Source organism: Spermophilus citellus, assembly GCF_964194105.1.
Source record: "Spermophilus citellus genome assembly, chromosome: 12".
NCBI classification, from domain to species: domain Eukaryota; kingdom Metazoa; phylum Chordata; class Mammalia; order Rodentia; family Sciuridae; genus Spermophilus; species Spermophilus citellus.
The window spans coordinates 81,598,956-81,620,479 of NC_138198.1; the positions used below are offsets into that span (position 1 = coordinate 81,598,956).

At 40.4% G+C, this 21,524-nt stretch overlaps 1 protein-coding gene and 1 pseudogene across 11 annotated transcripts in view; both read right to left on the bottom strand.

Annotated features, from left to right (window-relative positions):
• ABHD3 (abhydrolase domain containing 3, phospholipase) overlaps nucleotides 1–4,864 on the bottom strand; it is a 61,269-nt gene extending 56,405 nt beyond the window's left edge. For 3 of the 10 annotated variants that reach the window (XM_081263599.1, XM_081263596.1, XM_081263590.1), the window contains exons 1-3: nucleotides 4,561–4,851; nucleotides 3,911–4,074; nucleotides 2,630–2,812 (exon numbers count right to left, since the gene is read on the bottom strand). In XM_081263599.1, the coding sequence (XP_081119725.1) occupies nucleotides 2,630–2,812; nucleotides 3,911–4,074; nucleotides 4,561–4,722 (509 nt within the window). In that variant the 5' untranslated portion in view covers nucleotides 4,723–4,851. Of the gene's footprint in view, nucleotides 1–2,629; nucleotides 2,813–3,910; nucleotides 4,075–4,560 lie in introns of all 10 variants that reach the window. The other 7 variants (XM_081263595.1, XM_081263594.1, XM_081263593.1 and 4 more) reach the window with 6 other exon arrangements.
• LOC308631989 (large ribosomal subunit protein uL23-like) overlaps nucleotides 1–21,253 on the bottom strand; it is a 491,218-nt pseudogene extending 469,965 nt beyond the window's left edge. Inside the window, exon 1 of the transcript in view lies at nucleotides 20,905–21,253. The product of the transcript in view is annotated as a large ribosomal subunit protein uL23-like (transcript). The remainder of the gene's footprint in view (nucleotides 1–20,904) is intronic.
• Between the last annotated feature and the right edge of the window lie 271 nt (nucleotides 21,254–21,524).

The window sequence follows — 21,524 nt, forward strand, 5'->3', positions numbered from 1 at the left end:
CACAAAGTTGTCCTGCCAGTTGACCATAAACACACAAATCATCCAGGCCAAGACCTGAAGACCTACCCAGCTAGACTCAGCCCAATTTACCGACTCACAGAATTGTGAGCAGAATGGTTGTTGTGTTAAGCCATTAAATTTTGGGTTGACTTGTTATACGGCAATGCTAACTGATACAGCCTCTCTGAACCTAGATTCAGAGACTCTCTGAAGTTAAAAATAAATGAGCATAAGTTCAGAGGCCATTGAAAAGTTTACTGACAACGGCTTATTCATCTATTCTGCACCCTACAAATCCAAATCTTATTCATTGTTAGCACCCTTTAAACTCAAATGGGTTACGTTTTCAAGCAGCTAATGATTAATTGGTCCAGGCTTCCCTATCATGTATTCCTGGAGGCAGGAAAAAACATTTCATAACTCTTTGTATTTCTTCATGGTACCTAGCACAAAGCCCTGTTGTTGTTGTTATTATTATTATACAGGGACTAAACTCAGAGGTGCTTAACCACTAAGCCATATCCTTAGCTCTTTTTATATTTTATTTAGAGACAGGCTCTCCCTAAATTGCTTATAGCCTTGCTAAATTGCTGAGACTGGCTTTGAACTGATCACTTGCTGATGATCCTTAGCCTCCCAAGCCACTAGGATTACAGGCGTGTGCAACCACACCTGGTCACAAAGCCCTCTATCATATATCCTCAATAACTTTTCAGAATCAATAGAGAGACAATTTTAATCTTGAGGGAATTTAGAACTTTACTACTGCTTTGAGGCATAGTGTAGAGGTAGACCTGGGAATAAAATTTGGCAACTTTTTACAAGTGATGGACAAAAACCATATATACTGGCAACACCAGGTGTTATGAAACTTAGTCCTTGAGTTTCAATTACATTATTTGTTTGTTTCTTGGTCTTGGGGATCGACCTCAGGCCTTACTCATGCTAAGTATGCACTCCACCACTGAGCTATATCCCCAGCCCCTTAACTACACTGCTTTGTTTTTGTGGTACTGGGGATTGAACCTAGGGCACTCTACCACTGAGCTACATCCCCAATTTTTTTTATTTTTTATTTTGAGGCAGGGTCTTGCTAAATTATTCAGGTTGGCCTCCAACTCACAATTGTCCTGTCTCAATCTCCTGGGTAGCTGGGATTATAGGCGTGTGCCACCATGCCTGGCCGGATTACATTGTTTTTAAAAGCAGTTTCTAAGTCTTGGGAGACAGTTCAGGCAAACTGTAGAATCAGCAATTTAAATATGTACAAAAAGGCTTTAAGGTCTTCTGTACTTTCTGAGCATGACTAAGTTTTAGCAAAAAAAAAAAAAAAAAAAAAAGTAAGCATGCCTGATATCTAACTGGATGGTGCTTAAACAAGGAATAATGAATTTCTGCTACTGTTCAGAAAATTTGTGGAACACCATAATTCTGGAACACTATATCATAGTTTTGGAATGTCACTTCATAGACTAAATAGGCTTTATCTGTAAAAGATCAGAGTTAACTTGTCAAAATTGAATTCACCACTGTAGTACTTCGTCCTTCACATCAAATTGTTTTTAGTAACATAAACATAACATCAGTTATTCACAAAACAAATGTTCCAAGTTCAACGAGAGATATAACTCTACTTTAAATGCCAATGAAAGAGTGTTCCATTATAATAATTATCATCAGCTAAAAAAGACTGAGGTACCAAAAAACCAGTATCTTTTACAATGACCTTGCTTTAAGATCCTAGAGCTCAGGGCTGGAAGTATATAGAGTGGTAGAGTGCTTACTTAGCACGTAGGAGGCCCTGAATTCAATCCCCGGTATCAATAAACCTGAAACTTAAAAGATGCTAAGTCACTTGCAAAAAATTAAATTGTACCTGGTGACTGAGTTGAATAATGGTTACTCAAAAATGCTGTGGCGTCAACTGGACATTAGCCATGTTCATCTACAAATTTAGGTGGACAAAAGAGATATGGATCACCAATGGAAAAATAAGGAAGACCTACAGATGATTCTGAATATTTTTTACACTTGGGATCTTAGCCAGAGAGACTAAAATTAGTGAATAGAAGGTCCAAATACAGAGTGTGACAGGAACTACTGCATAGTCTCTGGAATTTGTAACTATTGTTGTCCACAACACTCCCTCCATTTGATTCTACTATTTCTCAGATCTTGGGGAGGGGAAGGGTGTTCTCTCTCTCTCTCTTTTAATATTTTCTTAGTTGTAGATGGACACAATACCTTTATTTTATTTGTTTTTATTTTTATGTGATGCTGGGGATCGAACCCAGTGCCTCATGCATGCTAAGCAGGCGCTCTACCACTGAGCCATAACCCCTGGGAGGGGGTGTTCTCTTAATTCTCAGGTGATTCTAACTTCATTCCTTCATTCAACCTAAGTGTGCTGAGCACCTACTATGCCAAGTCCCATTTCTTAGGAGATGATTCAGCTATACATTTTCCCCAAAAAAGGGACAAAAGGAAGCAAAAAATAATAATTGTAACTTAGAGGATTGCTTAATCCATGCAAAAAACAATACATATTTCTGAAACACACATGCAGATATATTTGTAGCTCATTTAGGATGAATTCAGTGAAAAGTGGAAAAAGGTCTTTTACTGGTACCTGTATCCCAATTCTTCACTGAGATGGATCATATGAAGGATATAGGATTCCTTGCTTGTTCCAGTGAGGCCAGGTAACAATAAGATAGTAGGTCTGGTACTGCCATCCGAATAATACACACTGTTATCATTATCAAACCAATCCAATGAAATCTGACCTCCATCAGCAGTTTTAATAAGTTCACTGAAAGGAGCAATTCAAAAGACACTACTCATCAAGTGTTTCCAGTTCTTTTTTAATTTTAGTGTCTTAATGCTATAAATGTACACCGTTATTTGGTCATCACAAAATGACTTTTTTTTCAGCAGTCACATGCACACACACCTATATATGATTTCCTTTCATCACAAAGATGTTATAAAGATTAATACCATAATGTACTTCTACCAGCTCAAGAAAAACTTTGTCTATAAAAATGAACTTGAAAGCACTTCAAATATTTATCTTAATCATTTCCTCATTACTCTAAAATACCTAGCATTTAACCCCTATTTGATTGAGGTCACTCAGATTAACTCAACAGGGAATTCTAAATAAGAAAAATGCTCATCTGATCACTGCTCTAGCTCTTTTGACTCAATAAATCTCCCCACAGAGCATACTACAAATTTGCTTCTTAAACAATTTAAAGTACTTTTCACGTAGTAACAATGAACTTAATAGAATTTTCCCAAATAGTAAAAATTTCAAGCAACAAAAGTAACTCCAGACTAGATGACTCAGGGAAATTAATAGTAGGCACTATTTAAATCCCAGGTTAATGATATTTTCTGGATCATACCTTTAACACCTCAGGGATATTATCACCAAGAACCCATTTTGCTTGTCAACATGAAGACCTTTTACCCTAAAGCAGTCCAGCACACAAACCTGAAATAATTGGCATCTTTCTCACCCCAGTATGTTATGTCAGTATGTTACACATCAATGAGTTGGTGCATATATCATCAAAGGGTCTAAGTCTTCAGGGACCGAGGCACGACAAACTGGAAAACACTAACCCCCAAATACTTCTCTCATTCAGAAATAAGCTATTTGTGTTAGGGCACAACAGCGGGGTGGGAGGGGGAGCAATAAAACAATAATTTCCCACAGCTGGAAGTAGGATGGAAGATATCCCTTCTATTTTCCTTCTTTCTGTCTTATATACTTAGTAAACCTGAGATTCTACTAAGAACTGGAAAACTAAGAGTATGCAAAACAGAAACAAACAAACAACAACAAGCAAAAAAAAAAAAAAAAAGATTTTAGGAAAATGACTGAAAACGGACATTTACTTACTTCCTGTACTGCACCGGCGGCTTGGAAGTGATGAAAGGTCTGAGCAGTGTTTGTCCTCGACTCTCCCAGCACCAGACCGTAGGGTAATACGTTTCTGTCACCACTGGACAGTGGTTCTGCAGGAAGCGGTTGAAACTCTCCCCTCCCGTCACTAACTGGGGTTTCTAAAGGGAAAGACAAATTAATGAAGGGATCCGGCACAAACCAAAGTTTCTGCCAACCCCAAACAAGAAACCAGCAAGCCTTGTGTCCCTCGCACGCGCAACCCCTCCGATTACATTTCCTGGAAGACTGATGCAAAGAATCCACAGTCACAAGAGTGATTTACCAAATCACTGGGGGAAAGTCAAGAGTTAAGGTAAGGGAGTCATTCTCCAAAGTGCTACAACATGCGGAGCAGCATTGGGTAGCGCCAGCGCTTCGAGGTCAGCAGGGTCGGGGCTGATGTCCGAGGACCCCCCTCCTCGGTCCCCAGCTTCAGGCAGGCGGTCAGGGGCTGGCCAGCTTTCCCGCGCGCGTCCAAAGGGCTCCATCAGAAGCCGGGGCAAGGGCAACCACTCGGGAGCAGCACGCTCGCTCGTCCCCGGGGCTGTCCACCCTCCGCTGTCCTAGCGGCCCTGCGCCAGGCGCCCGCGCCGCCCCCGGCTCACCTTGGCAATGCTGCTTAGGTAGTAGCAGGCATACGCGACGCTGAAGCCCAGGATCAGGGATAAACCCACCCCCGAACCGAAAAATCCAACCCGGATTTGGTGCTCCAGGTAGAGGGAGAGCTCCCGGGAGAGCATCCGCAGGTCCATAGCTAAGCGCTGCATGGCCCGGGGAGCGCGGTGCGCCGCTCCTGCGGCGGGAGGAGAGCCAGTCCGCGAGCCGGCGAAAGCCGGTGCCGCTCCGCCGGCGCCCTGGACAAGAGCGTCTCCAGCGGAGGGAGCGCGGCTTCCGCCAACGGGCGCGGCAGAGTGGCCCTGGGAGGCGTCGCCAGGCCCACCGGATGCCGCCGGCTCCGCCCCGGCCTCCCCGAGCCGCCCCCGCCGCCAGCCACTCAGGAACCTTCCAGAGGCGCGGTTCCCAGCCCAGCCCAAGGGCGGGCAGACCGGGGTCTCCCGGCTGAGTCGCTGGCAGCCGGGGCAGCCCCTAGAATGGGGAGAGCGCACGTGAGCCTACTTGCGAGAAAGAAACGGGCTGGCCGCGTTGCTTCAGGTCGGGGGCGGGCACCTGCCCCGGTGACCTTGACCGATGCCGCGCGGGTCTCGGTAAACTAGCGGTTTGCTTTGAACGGGAAGCGTGCAGAAGAGGAGACTGCCCTAGGTAGTGAAGGAAGCCTACATCCGCAGGAGTTAGGTTGCCCTCGAAGACTGTCAAAAGGGAGAAGAAAAAAAAAAAAAAAACACCAATCCTACGAACATTCACCAGGGAGGACGCTCACACTTGACTTTAAATCTCTCTTGTCACTCTTTTTAATAGCTAAATGACTTAAATGAGAAGTGGTTCTTGAACATAAGTGAAAAGGTCAAAAATAGGAAGTAGGATTCAATAATGTCAAAAGCTTATTTGTGGTTCCTTAATGCTTTGCATTTAGAGATGTATGGAAATTCACACCGATTACCTAATGTGCAGACAGGAAACTGAAGTAGGTACTCCTACGGCTAATTTATGGCAAGGCGACAAAGGTCAGAGAATATTTAAAGGCATATGAAAGTGTTCTAAGATTTAACAATCTGTCATTATGAACTCCTCCCTTTCAGAAGTGACAAAGGTGGTGAGATTTCAACAGGCAAATTAAAGAAGGTAAGGGATAGACTATGAAAAATATCACAGAATTGTCAAATAGTTCCTGAGGCTGGCCTGGAACTTGGGAATCCTGCCTCAGCCTCCTGAGTAGCTGGGATTACAAGTCAGCACCCACCAGGCCATGATTGGCATCATGGCGTATAGAAAGTATGCAGACCTGGGAGTCAAAAACAACTCTAGGTTCAATACATATACATAAAATGTAGTGATCAGCTCAGGTTAATTGGCATATCTCTTATCTCAGACGCTTGTCATTTCTTTGTGTACATTCAAAATTGTGTCTAGTATTTCCGAAATATTCAATTGTCAACCATAGTTAGAATAGTAGATTAATGATACACCTTAGTACAGGGAAATAACATGAGCTAGCTAACATTGGCTTTGATTGTTGCCAGTACCCAGGATAATTTAATTATTTCACTGAGCCTATTTTTTTCTTTCTTAAACCTGTAAAATATTAATTTCTACTTTATAGAGTTACTGAGATGACTAAACAAAATAATGTGTGTATTAGTAATTCTCACTCCTTGACTCATGCCTGAGCACACACACCTAACACAAGTGCCACCACACTGGTTGCCATCCCTGACACTTTACATGCAACATTCTTTATATTGCCTGCACTTGATTTCTGCTCTGTGCACCTGATTTCTGCTCTACCTACCAATAAATGCATATTTCTTAAGTTTAAAGTAAAAAAAATCATAAAATTGTCTTGGTTCTGGCTGCTATAACAAAATACTAGACACTGCATGGCTCAAACAGACATTTATTTCTCATTCTTCTAGAGGCTAGAAGTCTGACATTAGGGCACCAGCATGATCCGATTCTCAGGAGAGTCCTCTTGCCTTGCAGATGGCTTCCTTCTCCTTACCATGATGAAGAGAGGAAGTTCTGGTGTCTTTTCCTCTTTATAGGGGCACTAATCCCCCCAGCATAGGGGCTGCATTCCCATGAGCTCATCTAAACTCAATTAACCTGCCAAGGACCTACCTTATAAAACCATCATGTTGGGAGTTAGGACTTCAATATATTAATTTGGGAAGGGGCACAAACATTCCATAGCAATATTTCATAGGCATCATGGTGTGTTGAAAGTGTGCTGACCTGTGCTGACCTGGGAATTAAAAACAATTCCTGACTCATTCACCAAACTTTGGAAAACCATCTACCTTCTTGGGGTCTCAGTTTCTTGTCTATAAGATAAGATGGATGAGATGGAAGATGTCTTTTTTTTTTTTCCTGTTAGAACATTCATAGTCTTAAGACAAAAACTATGACTCCCAAATTATAGATGAAAAAATGAGAACTCAGAGAGTTTCATTCACTCACTCAACTAGTTTCTTTTTAGGTGCTTACAGGGCACTGAGGATCCAATGATGAATAAGATTTTTAGGTGAGTGATAACAGAGGAGTCTGTCATGCAACCAGCGCTGGCTTCATGAAAGAAGGTTCAGGTCATAAGTAATTACTAGGGAGTTTTAAATTAAAGAAACAAGACTCTCATTACCTTTAATACCAGCTCCAAGATGGCTTCTCCTAGCTCCCACCTCCAGCTACCTAATGTGGTGGCAAGATTTAGAGAAGAGACTAGCGAGAGAGAGAACACGCCAGGGAGTGGGCTTTTATTGGGGAACAAAAACTTCCAGGGAAAATTCCATCCAATGAAGGTTAGGGAGTGCAGCATCCTAAGGTCAGGGGCGATGATTGGGTCTTCTGGGCAGTGGCCAGGCACGCCTCTGCACAGACAAGCCCTCAGACCTGGGAAAGGGTGGGGAAAGCTCTAACACAGCTTGTCTAAGGACCTCTCACCCAGCCAGAGAGGTAACTCAAATCACGGGGGAGGATGCCCTCCCACAGAGGAGTAAGCACTTAAATTGAATTAAATGTAATGATTGGAGCTAGGCACCTTAGTGTATGCTTGTAATCCCAGTGGCTCGGGAGGCTGAGACAGGACGATTGCAAGTTTGAGGCCAGCCTCAGCAACTTAGTGAGCCCTAAGCAACTTAGCAAGACCCTGTCTCAAAATAGAAAATCTAAAGATTTGCAATAGTAGCACAGGGGTCTTAGTAACAAGCACCAAAAACCAATTGGGGGCATAAGTAGAAAATAAAATTTATTATAATGGCATTTGGTAGCTGATGGAATCTCTAGAGGGTCCAGAGAACCAGGCTTGGAAGTTAAGAACAATGCCTTAAAAAGTTGTGGACCTGGTCTTATGATGACAATACTCCTGCCTCTTCTGGGCTCCACTCCGTGGTTTTTGGCATCCACACTAGTTACACTAGGCCCTGGACTCTGCTCTGAATCCCTTATATTTATGTTTCTGTTTCTTGCTAAAATGGGTTTCCCTGTGACATCTGCCTCCTTGATTCACATGTGCTTATTCAGTGTGTTGTGTGAGCCAGGTGCAGTGGAGCCTTCCTGTAATTCCAGTGACTCTGGAGACTGAGGCTGGAGGATTGCAAATTCAAGGCAGCCTCAGCAACAAGCCCCTGAGCAACTTAGTGAGACCTGTCTCAAAAAAAATAAAATAAAATAAAAAGGGCTGGGGATGTGGCTCAGTGGTAAAGCACCCCTTGATTAAATCCTCAGTACCCCCCCCAAATTGTATCAAGTTACTATTAATATAGTATTTGCAAAAAATAGTAAACAGAACTTTATTAGTTACTATTGTTTCAAAATTGAAAGCTAAACTAGGCATATGCTTGTAATTCTAGCACTCTGGAGGTTGAAGCAGGAGGATTGAAAGTTCAAGGTCAGCCTTAGCAATTTAGTGAGGCCCTGTCTCAAAAAAAAAAAAAAAAAAAAAGTAGTTTAGGGCTAAAGTGCTCATTGGTTTAATCCCCAGTATCAAAAGAAAAAAAAAAAAAAAGATTGAAAGCTAAGCCACGAAAAGAATCTTAGCTTTAATCTTATAAACCTTTAAGGAATGTGTCCATTTATTGGCTAGGTGTTGCAACAAGATCTGCGCTGGTAAGGGTTCATTAGTGTAATTCTCATGAGCACACTAAACAAAATATATTGTAAGTAATAAGATAGATTAAAGTCTAATACTAGCCACCTATGTGATTTCACTTTCCTAGTAATCCCACAAACATTGTTTTTTGATTATAGAGGAAATTCATGAAGTATCTGGAGATTTTTGTTTATTTATTTTTGATGCTAGGGATTAAATCCTCCTGCTAAGCATGTACTCTCCCAGTGAGCTACATCCCCAGCCTTTGGAGAAACAATTTAAGAGAAGTAAAAACAGAGCTATGATGTAGAATTGTATGTAGCTATGGCCTTGCCCAGGGTAGCAGGATGCTAATAGAACATTCCTTTTTATTCTGGAAAAGATGAATACAGCCCATATCCATGCACAAAGAAGCCAGGTGCCAAAAACTGGGAATCTACACAGCTCTCTGGGGTAAGAAATATCTGAGCTGAGCCATCACAGTGGCACAGGCCATAATTTCAGCTATTCAGGAGGCTGATGCAGGAGGATTATGCGTTTGAGGTCAGCTTGGACAACTTAGCAAGCTCTTTTCTAAAATAAAATTTAAAAAGGCTGGCTATGCAATTTAGTGGAGAATACTTGCCTAGCATGTGCAAGACCCTGGGTCAATTCCCAGTACCACCAAAAGAAAAAAAAAATCATACCATTTCTAACATAGCTTTTTGAAACATGCACTTTGGGGAAATGGGATGCCATGAGAAGTCCTACTACTTTGAGATCATCATGCTGTGGGGAGCCCAAGCTCATCCCAGGGAGAGACTGCATATATTAAGAGAAATACCTGGTCAGCTCCCAGATGTTCCTGCTAACCCAGATGAAGTACCAGACATGTGAGTAAGGAATCCTTCATGGGCCAGGCATGGTGGCACATACCTATAATCCCAATGACTCAGGAAGCTGAGGCAAAAGATTGCAAGTTAGAGGCCAGCTTCAGCAATGTAGCGAGGAGGCCCTAAACAACTGAGAGGGACCCTGTCTCAAAATTAAACAAATTAAAAAGGACTGGGGAAGTAGCTCATTGGTCTCGCCTCTGGGTTCAAACCCCAGTACAAAAAAAAGAAAAGAAAAGCCTCTTGCATGTCCAGTCCAGCCCAAGTTGTAGATGACTGTGACCCTAGATGTCATCTGACTGCAACTGTACAAGGGACTCAAACAAGAACTGCTTGAGTTACCCAGCCAACCTATAAAACTCAGGGGTAATCATGCGATCATGCGTTATTTAAGTCACTAAATTTTGGATGGCTTCTTAGGCATCAATAGTCAACTAAAACTAGGGCCAATTATCTTGGTTAAGGTACTAGTAAGACAGTTCATCTAGTCATCTTCCTTGGTGTTAGTAAACACAAAACTATATGGAATTATGAATCAGTAATTGATTTTTATTAATTAACCCTCAATATTTAATATAATATTAAATATTATATTAATAATATAAATAATATTTAATATAAATATTAAATATTTATATTAAATATTTAAAGCAGACCCTTTAATACAGATAGTTTGAGAAGTTCTGACTTATAATTTCTCATTTCTTTAAAAAATATTTTATTAGTTGTTAATGGCCCTTTATTTATTTATTTATTTATTTATAATTTTTTTAAAAATTTATTTTTTAGTTCTCGGCGGACACAACATCTTTGTTGGTATGTGGTGCTGAGGATCGAACCCGGGCCGCACGCATGCCAGGCGAGCGCGCTACCGCTTAAGCCACATCCCCAGCCCCTTTATTTACTTTTTTATATGTTGCTGAGAATCAAACCCAGTGCCTCACACATGCTAGGCAAGCACTCTACCACTGAGCCATAACTCCAGCCCCTATAATTTCTCATTTCTAATAGATCTCCATTGATATTTTTGTCACTAATGAAGGGTTCAGAGGGAAAACTTCAGGACTATCTCAAATTAAGAATTTATCTTTACACCATTTATAATAGCAGCCCAAATATTATATTTTTCAGAATAAACAGGTCTTTTTTTTTTTTTTTTACAGTATTGGAGATTGAACCCAGGGGTACTCTACCACTGAGCTACATCTCCATCCCTTTTTATTTTTGAGACAGGGTCTTGATAAATTGTTGAGGTTGGCCTTGAACTTGTGATCCTTCTGCCTCAGCCTCCCAAGTCACTGGGATTGCAGATATGTACCACCACACCCAGCATAATAAAACATTTTCTTTCTTTTTTTTTCTAAAGAGAGAGAGAGAGAATTTTTTAATATTTATTTTTTAGTTTTCGGCGGACACAACATCTTTGTTTGTATGTGGTGCTAAGGATCGAACCCGGGCCGCACGCATACCAGGTGAGCGCGCTACTGCTTGAGCCACATCCCCAGCCCAATAAAACATTTTCTTAAAAATAAGGATTTATAGTAGAGAGTGCTCACCTAACACATGTGAGACCCCTGGGTTCAACCCCCAATACTGCACAATAAATTTTAAGATAAATAATTTTAATACAAAGATTTGTAAATTTTGGAGAAAAATTCATTCACTTTTGGAAGATAGCAGGGCACCTATTCATTAGTCTGAGAAGTACTAAGTAAAGGGAAAGAAGCCAGCATTTTTCTGTCTTGTATCAAGCTTTCCTGTGACAGCCATAATCTTAGGATAACCAAATAGCCCTGAGAGAATTCTAGCTAAAAAAATGAAGAAAAAAATAGAAGAAACAGAGTATCATTATTTTTTCAGCCTTTAATAATCAAATTCCTAGACCATAAAAGCAGATAGGAAAATTGATTATGAATGGACCAGGTTGACAATACCATGCTGTTTTTGTCACGATTGCTCTGTAGTATAGTTTAAGGTCTGGAATAGTGATGCCACCTGCTTCACTCTTCTTGCTAAGGATTGCTTTGGCTATTCTGGGTCTCTCATATTTTCAGATGAATTTCATGATAGTTTTTTCTATTTCTATGAGGAATGTCATTGTGATTTTGATTGGAATTGCATTGAATATGTACAATGCTTTTGGTAGTATGGTCATTTTGACAATATTAATTCTGCCTATCCAAGAAACAGGTAGCTCTTTTCATGTTCTAAGGTCTCCTTTAATTTTTTTCTTTAACATTCTGTAGTTTTCATTGTAGAGGTCTTTCACCGTTTCTCTAAGGTTTTGTCACTGATGTACAGAAATGCCTTTGATTTATGGGTGTTGATTTTATATCCAGCTACTTTGCTGAATTCATTTATTAGTTCTAGGATATTTCTGGTGGAATGTTTTGGGTCTTCTAGGTATAGAATCATATTGTCTGCAAATAGTGATAATTTGAGTTCTTCTTTTCCTACCCATATCCCTTTAGTTTCTTTCATCTGTCTGATTGCTCTGGCTAGGACAGTTCTCTTGATCAACTTAAATACCAAAAATTCATGATAGTTAGGTGCAGTGCTTGTAATCCTAGCAGCTCAGGAGACTCAGGCAGGAGGATCTCAAGTTCAAAGGCAGCCTCAGCAAGGCGAGGCGCTAAGCAACTCATTGAGACCTTGTCTCTAAATAAAATACAAAAAAGGGTTTGGGGATGTGGCTTAGAGGTTGAGTTTCCCTGAGTTCAATCCCCAGTACCCCTCCTCCACTAAAAAAATCATAGTCATCCAACTAAGTGTAGTGACACACTCCTATAATCCCAACAATTTGGGAGGCTGAGACAGGAAAATTGTGAGCGCAAGGCCAGCCTCAGCAATTTAGCAAGATCCTCTCAGCAAAGTAGTGAGACCCTGTCACAAAATAAAACATAAAAATGACTGGGGGGCTGGGGATGTGGCTCAAGCGGTAGCGCGCTCGCCTGGCATGCGTGCGGCCCGGGTTGGATCCTCAGCACCACATACCAACAAAGATGTTGTGTCCGCCGAGAACTAAAAAATAAATATTAAAAATTATCTCTCTCTCTCTCTCACTCTCTCTCCTATATCACTCTCTCTTAAAAAAAAAAATGACTGGGAATGTAGCTCAGTGGTAAAGTGCTCCTGGGTTCAATCCTCAGTACCAAAAAAATTTTTTAAAAGAAAAAAGTCATCCAGAAATTAAGTGAACTCCAAGGTGATTAAAATAGGAAATATACATCATAACCTATGTTTGGATTTCATTCCTGAAAAACAAACAAAAAAACTCTGCCAAAAAAAAGTGCTCAAGTCTCTAGATCACATTACCATTTTATAGAAATATTTGAGACAGAGAAATATGTTCAACAACACTCAGAGATGTGATTAGAAAATTCCAGAATAGGGGAAATTCCATGAGTCAAACAATCTGGTTTATTCAATATATTATTTTCAAAGGATTAAAAAAAAAAAAGAGGGAAGAAAAACCCATAAATTGAGAGACCAGTCAACACATTGTGACTCATGTTTGGATTCTGATTCAACACACCAATCTTAAAAAAAAAAAAAAAATGACAATTAGCTGGGCACGGTGGTACATGCCTATAATCCCTGCAGTTCAGGAGGCTGAGTCAGGATTGTGAGTTCAAAGTCAGCCTCAGCAACAGTGAGGTGCTAAGCAACTCAGTGAGACCCTGTCTCTTATAAACTACAAAATTGGGCTGGGGATATGGCTCAGAGGTTGAGTGCCCCTGAGTTTAATCCCTGTTCCCCCGCTACCACCAGAAAAACTGACTTGAGAAAATAAGGAAAATGTGAAGATGGATTGGATATTTGGGATAATATCGTGTAATACTATCATGTTTATGCTTTTTTTTTTAAAGAGTACTTACCTTTTAGAGGGATTATTATAGATTCACTAATGAAATTATCCCTGAGATATGCTTCAAAATAATCCAGTGGGCAGTGGGTGTGGGTTGAGATAAAACAAGACTGTTTCAGCTAAGTGACAGGCACATTTGTTGTACTAGTCTCTGTACATTTGTCTAAGTTACAAATACTGTGTAAGGAACAGCAATGTAGTTCAATGGTAGAGCTCCATGTGTGAGACATTGAGTTCAATCCTCACCCCCACAAATCATGTAATAAAAGAAAAATCTTGGGATGGGGTTGTGGCTCAGCGGTGGGGCGCTTGCCTAGCACACGTGAGGCCCTGGATTCAATCCTCAGCACCACTATAAATAAAATAAAGATATTATGTCTACCTACAATTAAAAAAAACTATATATATATATATATATATATATATATATATATATATATATATATATTAAAAAAAGAAGAAAAAGCTTAAAAATGATTTTACTCATAGTTTCTTTGTGACTGGGATGAGATCCAATAGAATTTTGGGGAAAAGAGAAATGTCTGTGCCAAGGGAAATTTCTTAGGGAAAATGTAAAGCTGTGAAGGGAGAAACTCAGAAATCTGGAGAAGTAACTATGAGTGTATGCCAGTAATCATTGTCCAGTGGACTTTATAATGAAACTGTAGGGTGCTACGCCCTGATTTTGATCCCCAGCACACACACACACACACACACACACACACACACACACACAAAGTGTACATTGTGGGTGGGGCTGGAATTTTTTTTTTTTTTAATTATTTGGTACTGGAAATTGAGCCCAGGGTGCTTTACCACTGGACTATATTCCTAGCCCTTTTTATTTTTTATTTTGATACGGTGTCTTGCTAAGTTCCTGAGGGTCTAAATGGCTGAGGCTGGCCTCAAACTTGTGATCCCCTTGCCTCAGCTTTCCAAGTCACTGGAATTATAGGAATGCACCCCAGTGTACTCAGCTAGAGTATAACTGTTTGTTTTTTCTTGTAATTTTTTAAATTGTCAATAGACCTTTATTTTATTTATTTATATGTGGGTACTGAGAATCAAACCCAGGGCCTCACATGTGCTACCACTGAGCCATAACCCCAACCCTAAAGTATAACTTTTGTTTCTGTTTTTGTTTTTGTGTGTGTGTGTTTGTGTTGCTAGGGATTGAACTCAGGGCCTTATGCATGCAAGGCAAGCACTCTACCACTGAGCCACAACCCCAGACCTAGAGTAAAACTGTTTTTAAAAATATGTTTTAAATAGCTTTTAACCTTGGAATAATTTTAAGTTTATAGAAAATCTGCAAAGATAATACAGAGTTCACCCCTCACCCTCTTATCCTCATTAATATCTTTTTTTTAAAAAAATATTTTTTATAACTTTATTTTACTTATTTATTTAGTTTTTAATGTGGTGCTGAGGATTGAACACCCAGGGCCTCACACGTGTTAGGCAAGCGCTCTACCATTGACCCACAGTTCCCAACCCCAAGTGTGTTACTTTTGATGATTATCAGTTTATCGGTGTGTTCCTTTTTTTTTAAGAATTTTTTTAATATTTATTTTTTAGTTTTCAGCAGACACAACATCTTTGTATGTGGTGCTGAGGATCGAACCGGGGTCGCACGCATGCCAGGCGAGCGCGCTACGTCTTGAGCCACATCCCAGCCCCCTCATTAATATCTTATATTACTATGGTATATTTGTCAAAACTAAGAAGCTAATATTGGCCCATTAATTATTAACTAAACTCCAGATTTGTTTGGATTTCACTAGTTTTTCTATTCATGTCCTCTTTTGATCTTAGGATCCGATCCAGGGTGTCACCTTCCATTTAGAGTAATTTTTCCCTAGTCTCCATGGGTTTGTGACAGTTTCGCTGTCTTCCCTTATTTTTTATAACTTTACACGCTTGAGGAGAACTGGTCAGGTATCCTGTAGAGTGCTTCTCAATTTGGATTTGTCTGATGTTTTTTGTCATGACTTGAGAGGTTATGGGTTTTTGTGAAGAGTACCATAAAGATGAAGTACCCTTCTTATCATGTCATATTAGGGGATACATATTAGCCACATGGTATCACTGGTGATGTTATCCTTCAAAAGTGTTCGCCAGGCTTCTCTACAGCAAAGTTATTATTTGGAAGAATCACAGTCTAGCTCACTTTCCTGAGGAAGGTAGCAGAAATCATATATCACCTCCTAGTGGAGGGAGTGCCTAAATATATTATTTGTAATTTGTAAGAAATGTATTGTGTCCCTACATATTTACTAAATCATTTATTTATATCAATATGAACATGTGTATATTTACTTTATAGTTGGATTATAGTCCAAAACTATATTATTTTATTTCTCAAACTCTTCCAGCTTTGGCCATCAGAAGCTCTTTCATGTTGGTTCCTGGCCCCTTTGACATACCCTCGTCCTTTATTTCTTTGAGTACTTCCTTAGTTTTTGGTATTACAGGTCTCTAGGTTTGTTTTGTATTTCCCCTGTCCTGGGTCTAGAAGTAGTCCTTTCTCTAGAAGCCCTATTCCTTTAATGAGAGATGGCATTAGAAACCAAGATCTGAGGGCTGGGGATGTGGCTCAAGCGGTAGCATGCTAGCCTGGCATGCGTGCAGCCCAGGTTCGATCCTCAGCACCACATACAAACAAAGATGTTGGGTCTGCCGAAAACTAAAAAATAAATATTAAAAATTCTCTCTCTCTCTCTCTCTTAAAAAAAAAAAGAAACCAAGATCTGAGCCAGGTGTGGTGACACATGCTGGTAATCCCAGTGACTGGGGAGCCTGAGGCAGGGGAATTACAAGTTCAAATCCAGCCTCAGCAACTTAACAAGGTTCTAAGCAACTTAGTGAGTCCCTGTGTCAAAAAAATAAAATCCATTATTATCCTATGTGCAAACATGATTACATGACATATAACTCTACATCATGTACAACTGAAAAATGAGAATTATACTTAATTTATGTATGATGTGTCAAAACATATTCTACTGGGGCTGGGTTTGTGGCTCAGTGGTAGAGTGCTTGCCTAGCATCTGTGAGGCACTGGCTTCAATTCTCAGCACCACATATGAATAAATAAATTAAATAAAGGTCTATCAACAACTAAAACATATTTAAAAATGCATTCTACTGTCATGTATAACTAATTAGAACAAATAAAAATATATTTAAAAAGCCAACAATAAATAAATAAATGTAAAAAGGACTTTGGATGTGCCTAATGGTTAAGCACCCCTGGGTTCAATTCCCAGTACCAAATGGATAAAAAAAAAAAAAAAAAGCAAGTCTGAGCACAGGGTATATCCATTGCAGTTAGGGTATCACTGCTGTTAGGCTCTTTCAGTCAACAGAGTTAAGTAACATATGTACATATACTAACTCATGAACATATTCATATCTACAATTATTTCTGTAATTTTCTATCTGTGTATAAATAGTAAGTTAAACTTGAATCCATAGTATAACCCTTTTGTGTGGATTCCTGATTGTTTATAGGAGGAATTAGCAATATTTGAGTTTTTTTAACTTTAATTTTGAATGAAGAAAAATTCTACCTGCAATAGGACACATTCTATATCTTCACCCTCCTCATATCTAGGGCAAATCAGCAGCAGAAATCAGGCAGAGGACAGAGTGGTTTATAGGGAGAATTACAGAAATAGAAATCACAAGGCATTAGCCCAATCCCAAAAAACCAAAGGCTGAGTGTTTTCTCTGATAAGCGGATGCTAATCCATAGTGGGAGTGTGGGTAGGGAAGAATAAAGGAATTTTGGATTGTGCAGAGGGGAGTGAGGGGCTGTGGAGATGGGAAGGACGGTGGAATGAGATGGACATTATTATCCTATATTCATATATGATTACACTACTGGAGTGACTCTGCACCATGTATAGCCAGAGGAATAAGAAGTTGTGCTCCATTTGTGTACAATGTGTCTAAAAGCATTCTACTGTCATGTATAACTAATTAGAACAAATAAAAAATTGTATCAGAAAAAAAACAGAAATCACAAGAAATATAATTAATGACCAAAATAAATTTGGGTAACATTCAATTAAAAATATATTGTAGTTCCAGCTGGGTGTGGTGGCACATGACTGTAATACCAGCAACTTGGGATGCTGAGGCAGGAGGATCACAAGTTTAAAGTCAGCCTCAGCAACTTAGTGAGATCCTGTCTCCAGATAAAAAACTTAAATAAATAAATAAGAGGATCGGGATGTGGCTTAGTGGTTAAGCTCCCTGGGTTCAATCTCTGATCTCTCTCACTACCAAATGAAGGCAAAAAGAAGTCATGTTAGAATGAAGTAATGCACACGGAAGTCCCCCTGAGGAGGCGTAGGAAAGAAGCAAGTTGAATTCCTTAAGGCTTATGGAGTGGTCAATGGCAGATGAGTTTGTGGCCCCAGTCCCCACTCCCTATTCTCAATTTGTATAGTTAGACTCATCCCTGGAGTCTTGAGTAGAAATCTGCTTACAGCTTCCATCAACATCAATTTGTGTTTGTTAGATTCAGGGTATGGGAGTCAAGTCGTATCCATAATAGGGAGATAAATTATCCCTGCTTCCTCCAAGGTAACTGGAGTCATTTGGGAATATCTTCCTGTGAAAGGGATTAATTTACAGATGATAGCCCAATTGGAGGAACATAAAGCTAATGCTGCTTCTTTCTGTTTCTCTAGGAGAAAACCAAAGACATATTTTGTGTAAGATAGACAGGAAGGAAGGGAGAAAGGAAAAAATGATTACATTAGATTCTCAATGCAATGACTGTGAGATCAAAATTATCTTAATAGTACTGCAGTATAATTCTTTTATTTCTTCTTCATGCAGTGATGTAGCTTTCTGATCATACATAGTTGGAAAGAGATATTTTGGGCCACCTTGACATCTGTGAAAACACCCTGTCTTGCTAATTCCTAAATAGCTTGTTTACAAGTAAATGGAACCATAGTAGACAAGTGTGGAGTGGTCATGTGAAACACTGCCAGGATGTGCTGCAATCAGTTCTTAAAAGAAGCCACTCATTTAAGATGGGGAAAAAAAAATAGGAAAGAGAATAGTTGCTTGTGGTCATGTACTTCCAAACACACTTGATATGTATACAGTGTGACAGATAGGGTATGTTCTTTGAAAAGGAAGAGGACAATGAGACCCCAAATGCAGGTGAAGATGATGTCCTTTCTTATCCAAAGCTCACAAACTGTGGTACGAAGAATTCTAAGATGCACCCCCCCACACACATACACCAAGTTTCATCCCCTGATGTACACAACGCCCTGAGTGTGGGCAGTCTATGTGAATATAATGAGCTGTCACTCCTATGGTTGTATTTCGGGGAGGGGTGCCAGGGATTGAACTCGGAGGCATTGTGGGAAGCCACTCCTGAGCTATTTAGCATCTTCACTCAGCCTTGAGCCAAGGAGATTTTGGTCTGGCATTGAACACTCTTTTGTGGCCCCTCCCACTTAATGGATTACACAATGCATGTGACTTCAGTCTTTGCTGGGCTAGGAAGGCAGCTCTTGTAGCTCCGGAATTGGGCATGACCCATTGGGCCTGGACTGCCCACCTCCTACCTTATTTAGTAGAAGAACATTCTATGGAATACCTTTGAAGTTTCTCCCATATATAATAAAGCAAACGTGGGTTAGCTCTCTCTTTCTAGTGTGAAAGCTGGACCCCTAAGGTGGTAGAGCCCTCCTGCCCTGCTTTTCAAAATTACTTCCGTGTCGTGTGGTCATTTCATTGCCTTCTTTTTCTTAGCCTTATTTGGCGGCTAGTTCACTTCACGCAGAGGAACCCCAAATTCCATTGCTCACACAGGACATGGGTGAGAGGGCATTCAACCAGTGATCCACATCTCCAGCTTATTTTGTATTTTATTTAGAGGCAGGATCTCACTGAATTGCTTAGTGCCTTGCTTTTGCTGAGGCTGGCTTTGAACTTGAGATCCTCCTGCCTCAGCCTCCTAAATCCCTGGGATTAGGTGTGCCCCACTGCGCCTGGCTGATTGTATTATTTTACATGGCAAAGGTAAAGGGATTTTTGCAGATGTAATTATGGTCTCTGATCAGTAGACTCTGAGTTACTAAAAGGGAGACTATCTTGGGCAGACCTTATCTCATCAGGTGAACCTTTTAAAAGATTATCCAGAGATCAGAGATAGAAGTCAGAGACTTTGTTTTGTTTTGTTTTTTGATCTGTGGGCCTTGCAAAAATCTAGCTGCCACAAGTTCTACAATGGCAAGAAAAGGATTTTCTGAACAACCACAAGCTCTGAACCTCACACTAGACTACAGTCATGGCCAACCCCTTGACTGAAGCTTTGTGAGATCCTGAGCAGAGGACCCTGCTAAGCTGTTTTTGAAGTCCCAACCCATAGAGACTGAGCCATAACAAACAGTGTTATTTTAAGTCACCATGTTTGTGGTAGTCTGTTAGGAAGAAAAAAAAAACCATCAATATGACCGTCATTCCATTTCCATTCTCTGGTACCTTCATGTATCTGCCTGTCTACTTATCTTTCTCTCTACCTACCCTGGCTTGCTCTTATCAGTAATTAAACAAATTCGAGTCTACCCTATCTTAAAATCTAACCCTAATCACAAGTCTGCTTGTAGTTACTGGTCTATTTGGCCTCCATGTCAAAGCCAAATACCTTTAAAGAGTGGTATGGCAGATAGATATTGCATACAGTTTACACACGGGGCTTAATCAAGATAGGGGCCCTTTATTTTTCTTTCATGTGACAAAAAGTCTGAAGGCAAGTTGTAACAGCAGCTTAAAAAATGCCTTCAGTGTCCCAGGCTGCTGCTTTCTGCTGTGTCATGTGGGGCTCCTGTGAATGTTTTTATGACTTTCCCAGTCATTTCAACTGTTTTTAAGCTGGGTATAAGGCACAAAAGGACAGGGGGAAGAAGAGACTATTTCCCTTTTAAGAAGAAATCTCTGTCTTCTCATTATACAGAATTAAGTCTCGTGGCCACACCACCTCCGTAGGACTTTGACAAAGATAGTTTTTAATAGGAAAGTGGATTCCTTCAACAAAATTAGGGCTTGGTTAGGGAGGGAGATGGCGTCTTACTCCGTATGGACTGCTCTAACAAAATGCCCAAGTCTGGGTAGTTTATAAACAGTAGAAATTTACTCATGTTGTCTGGAAAGTCCAACATGAAGATGCCAATAGATTCATGTCTGATGAAAGACTTGGCAAGATACAAAAGGGCTCCCTCAAACCTCCCTTCTAAGGGCATCAGTTCCATTCATGAGGGTGAAATCCTCATCACCTTATCACCTAAAGGGCCCACCTCTTAGTGCTCTCACTGGGGATTAAGTTTCAATTTGTAAATATTTCAGAAACAAATATTCTGACCATAGCAGTCTATACCCTCACAGGGCACCAAACCCACTAGTATCTTGATCTTGGACTTCCCAGCCTCCAGAACTGTGAGAAATATATTACTGTTGTTTATAAGTTATCAGTGTCATAAAGCTTCATTACAGCCTGTTTGATCTGATGTTTGCCTTGACATCCACAATGAACACTAGTGTGGTGTTGTCTTCAATCTTCTTCGTGGCCAGCTCAGTGGTTAGGGGGAACTTGATGATGGCATAATAGTCAAGATTGTTTCTGCTGGGGGCGTTTTTCCGAGGATATGTGGGCTGCCTTTGGAGCTGCTGTGTCTTGGGCCACCAGAAGTTAGATGACACGTGGATCTTCTTTCTGTGTGTGTGTGTGAACGTTTTTCAACACTGCCTTCTTGGCCTTCAAAGCTTTTGCAGTGGCTGCAACTTCAGGAGGGGGCAGGAGCTTCCTTCTTAGCTTTTGGTGCCATCTTGGTGAAAAAAGCCCATCCACTCTTCAATCTTTTATTATAGTCTGATTTGTGTCACCATAAGGGCTTCTGAAATCATTCTTTCCAAGGTCTCCAGGGACTTCTCTAGCCTATGTCCTCTAGATCTGTTTTGGTTGTCATCTTTTCCTTTCTTCACCTCACATTTCTTTTCCAAGCTTCCAAAACATATTTTTAAAAATACTGGCAGCCAGGCAAAATGGTGTGTGACAACGATAATTCCCAGCTCCTTGGGAACTGGAGGCAGGAGGAA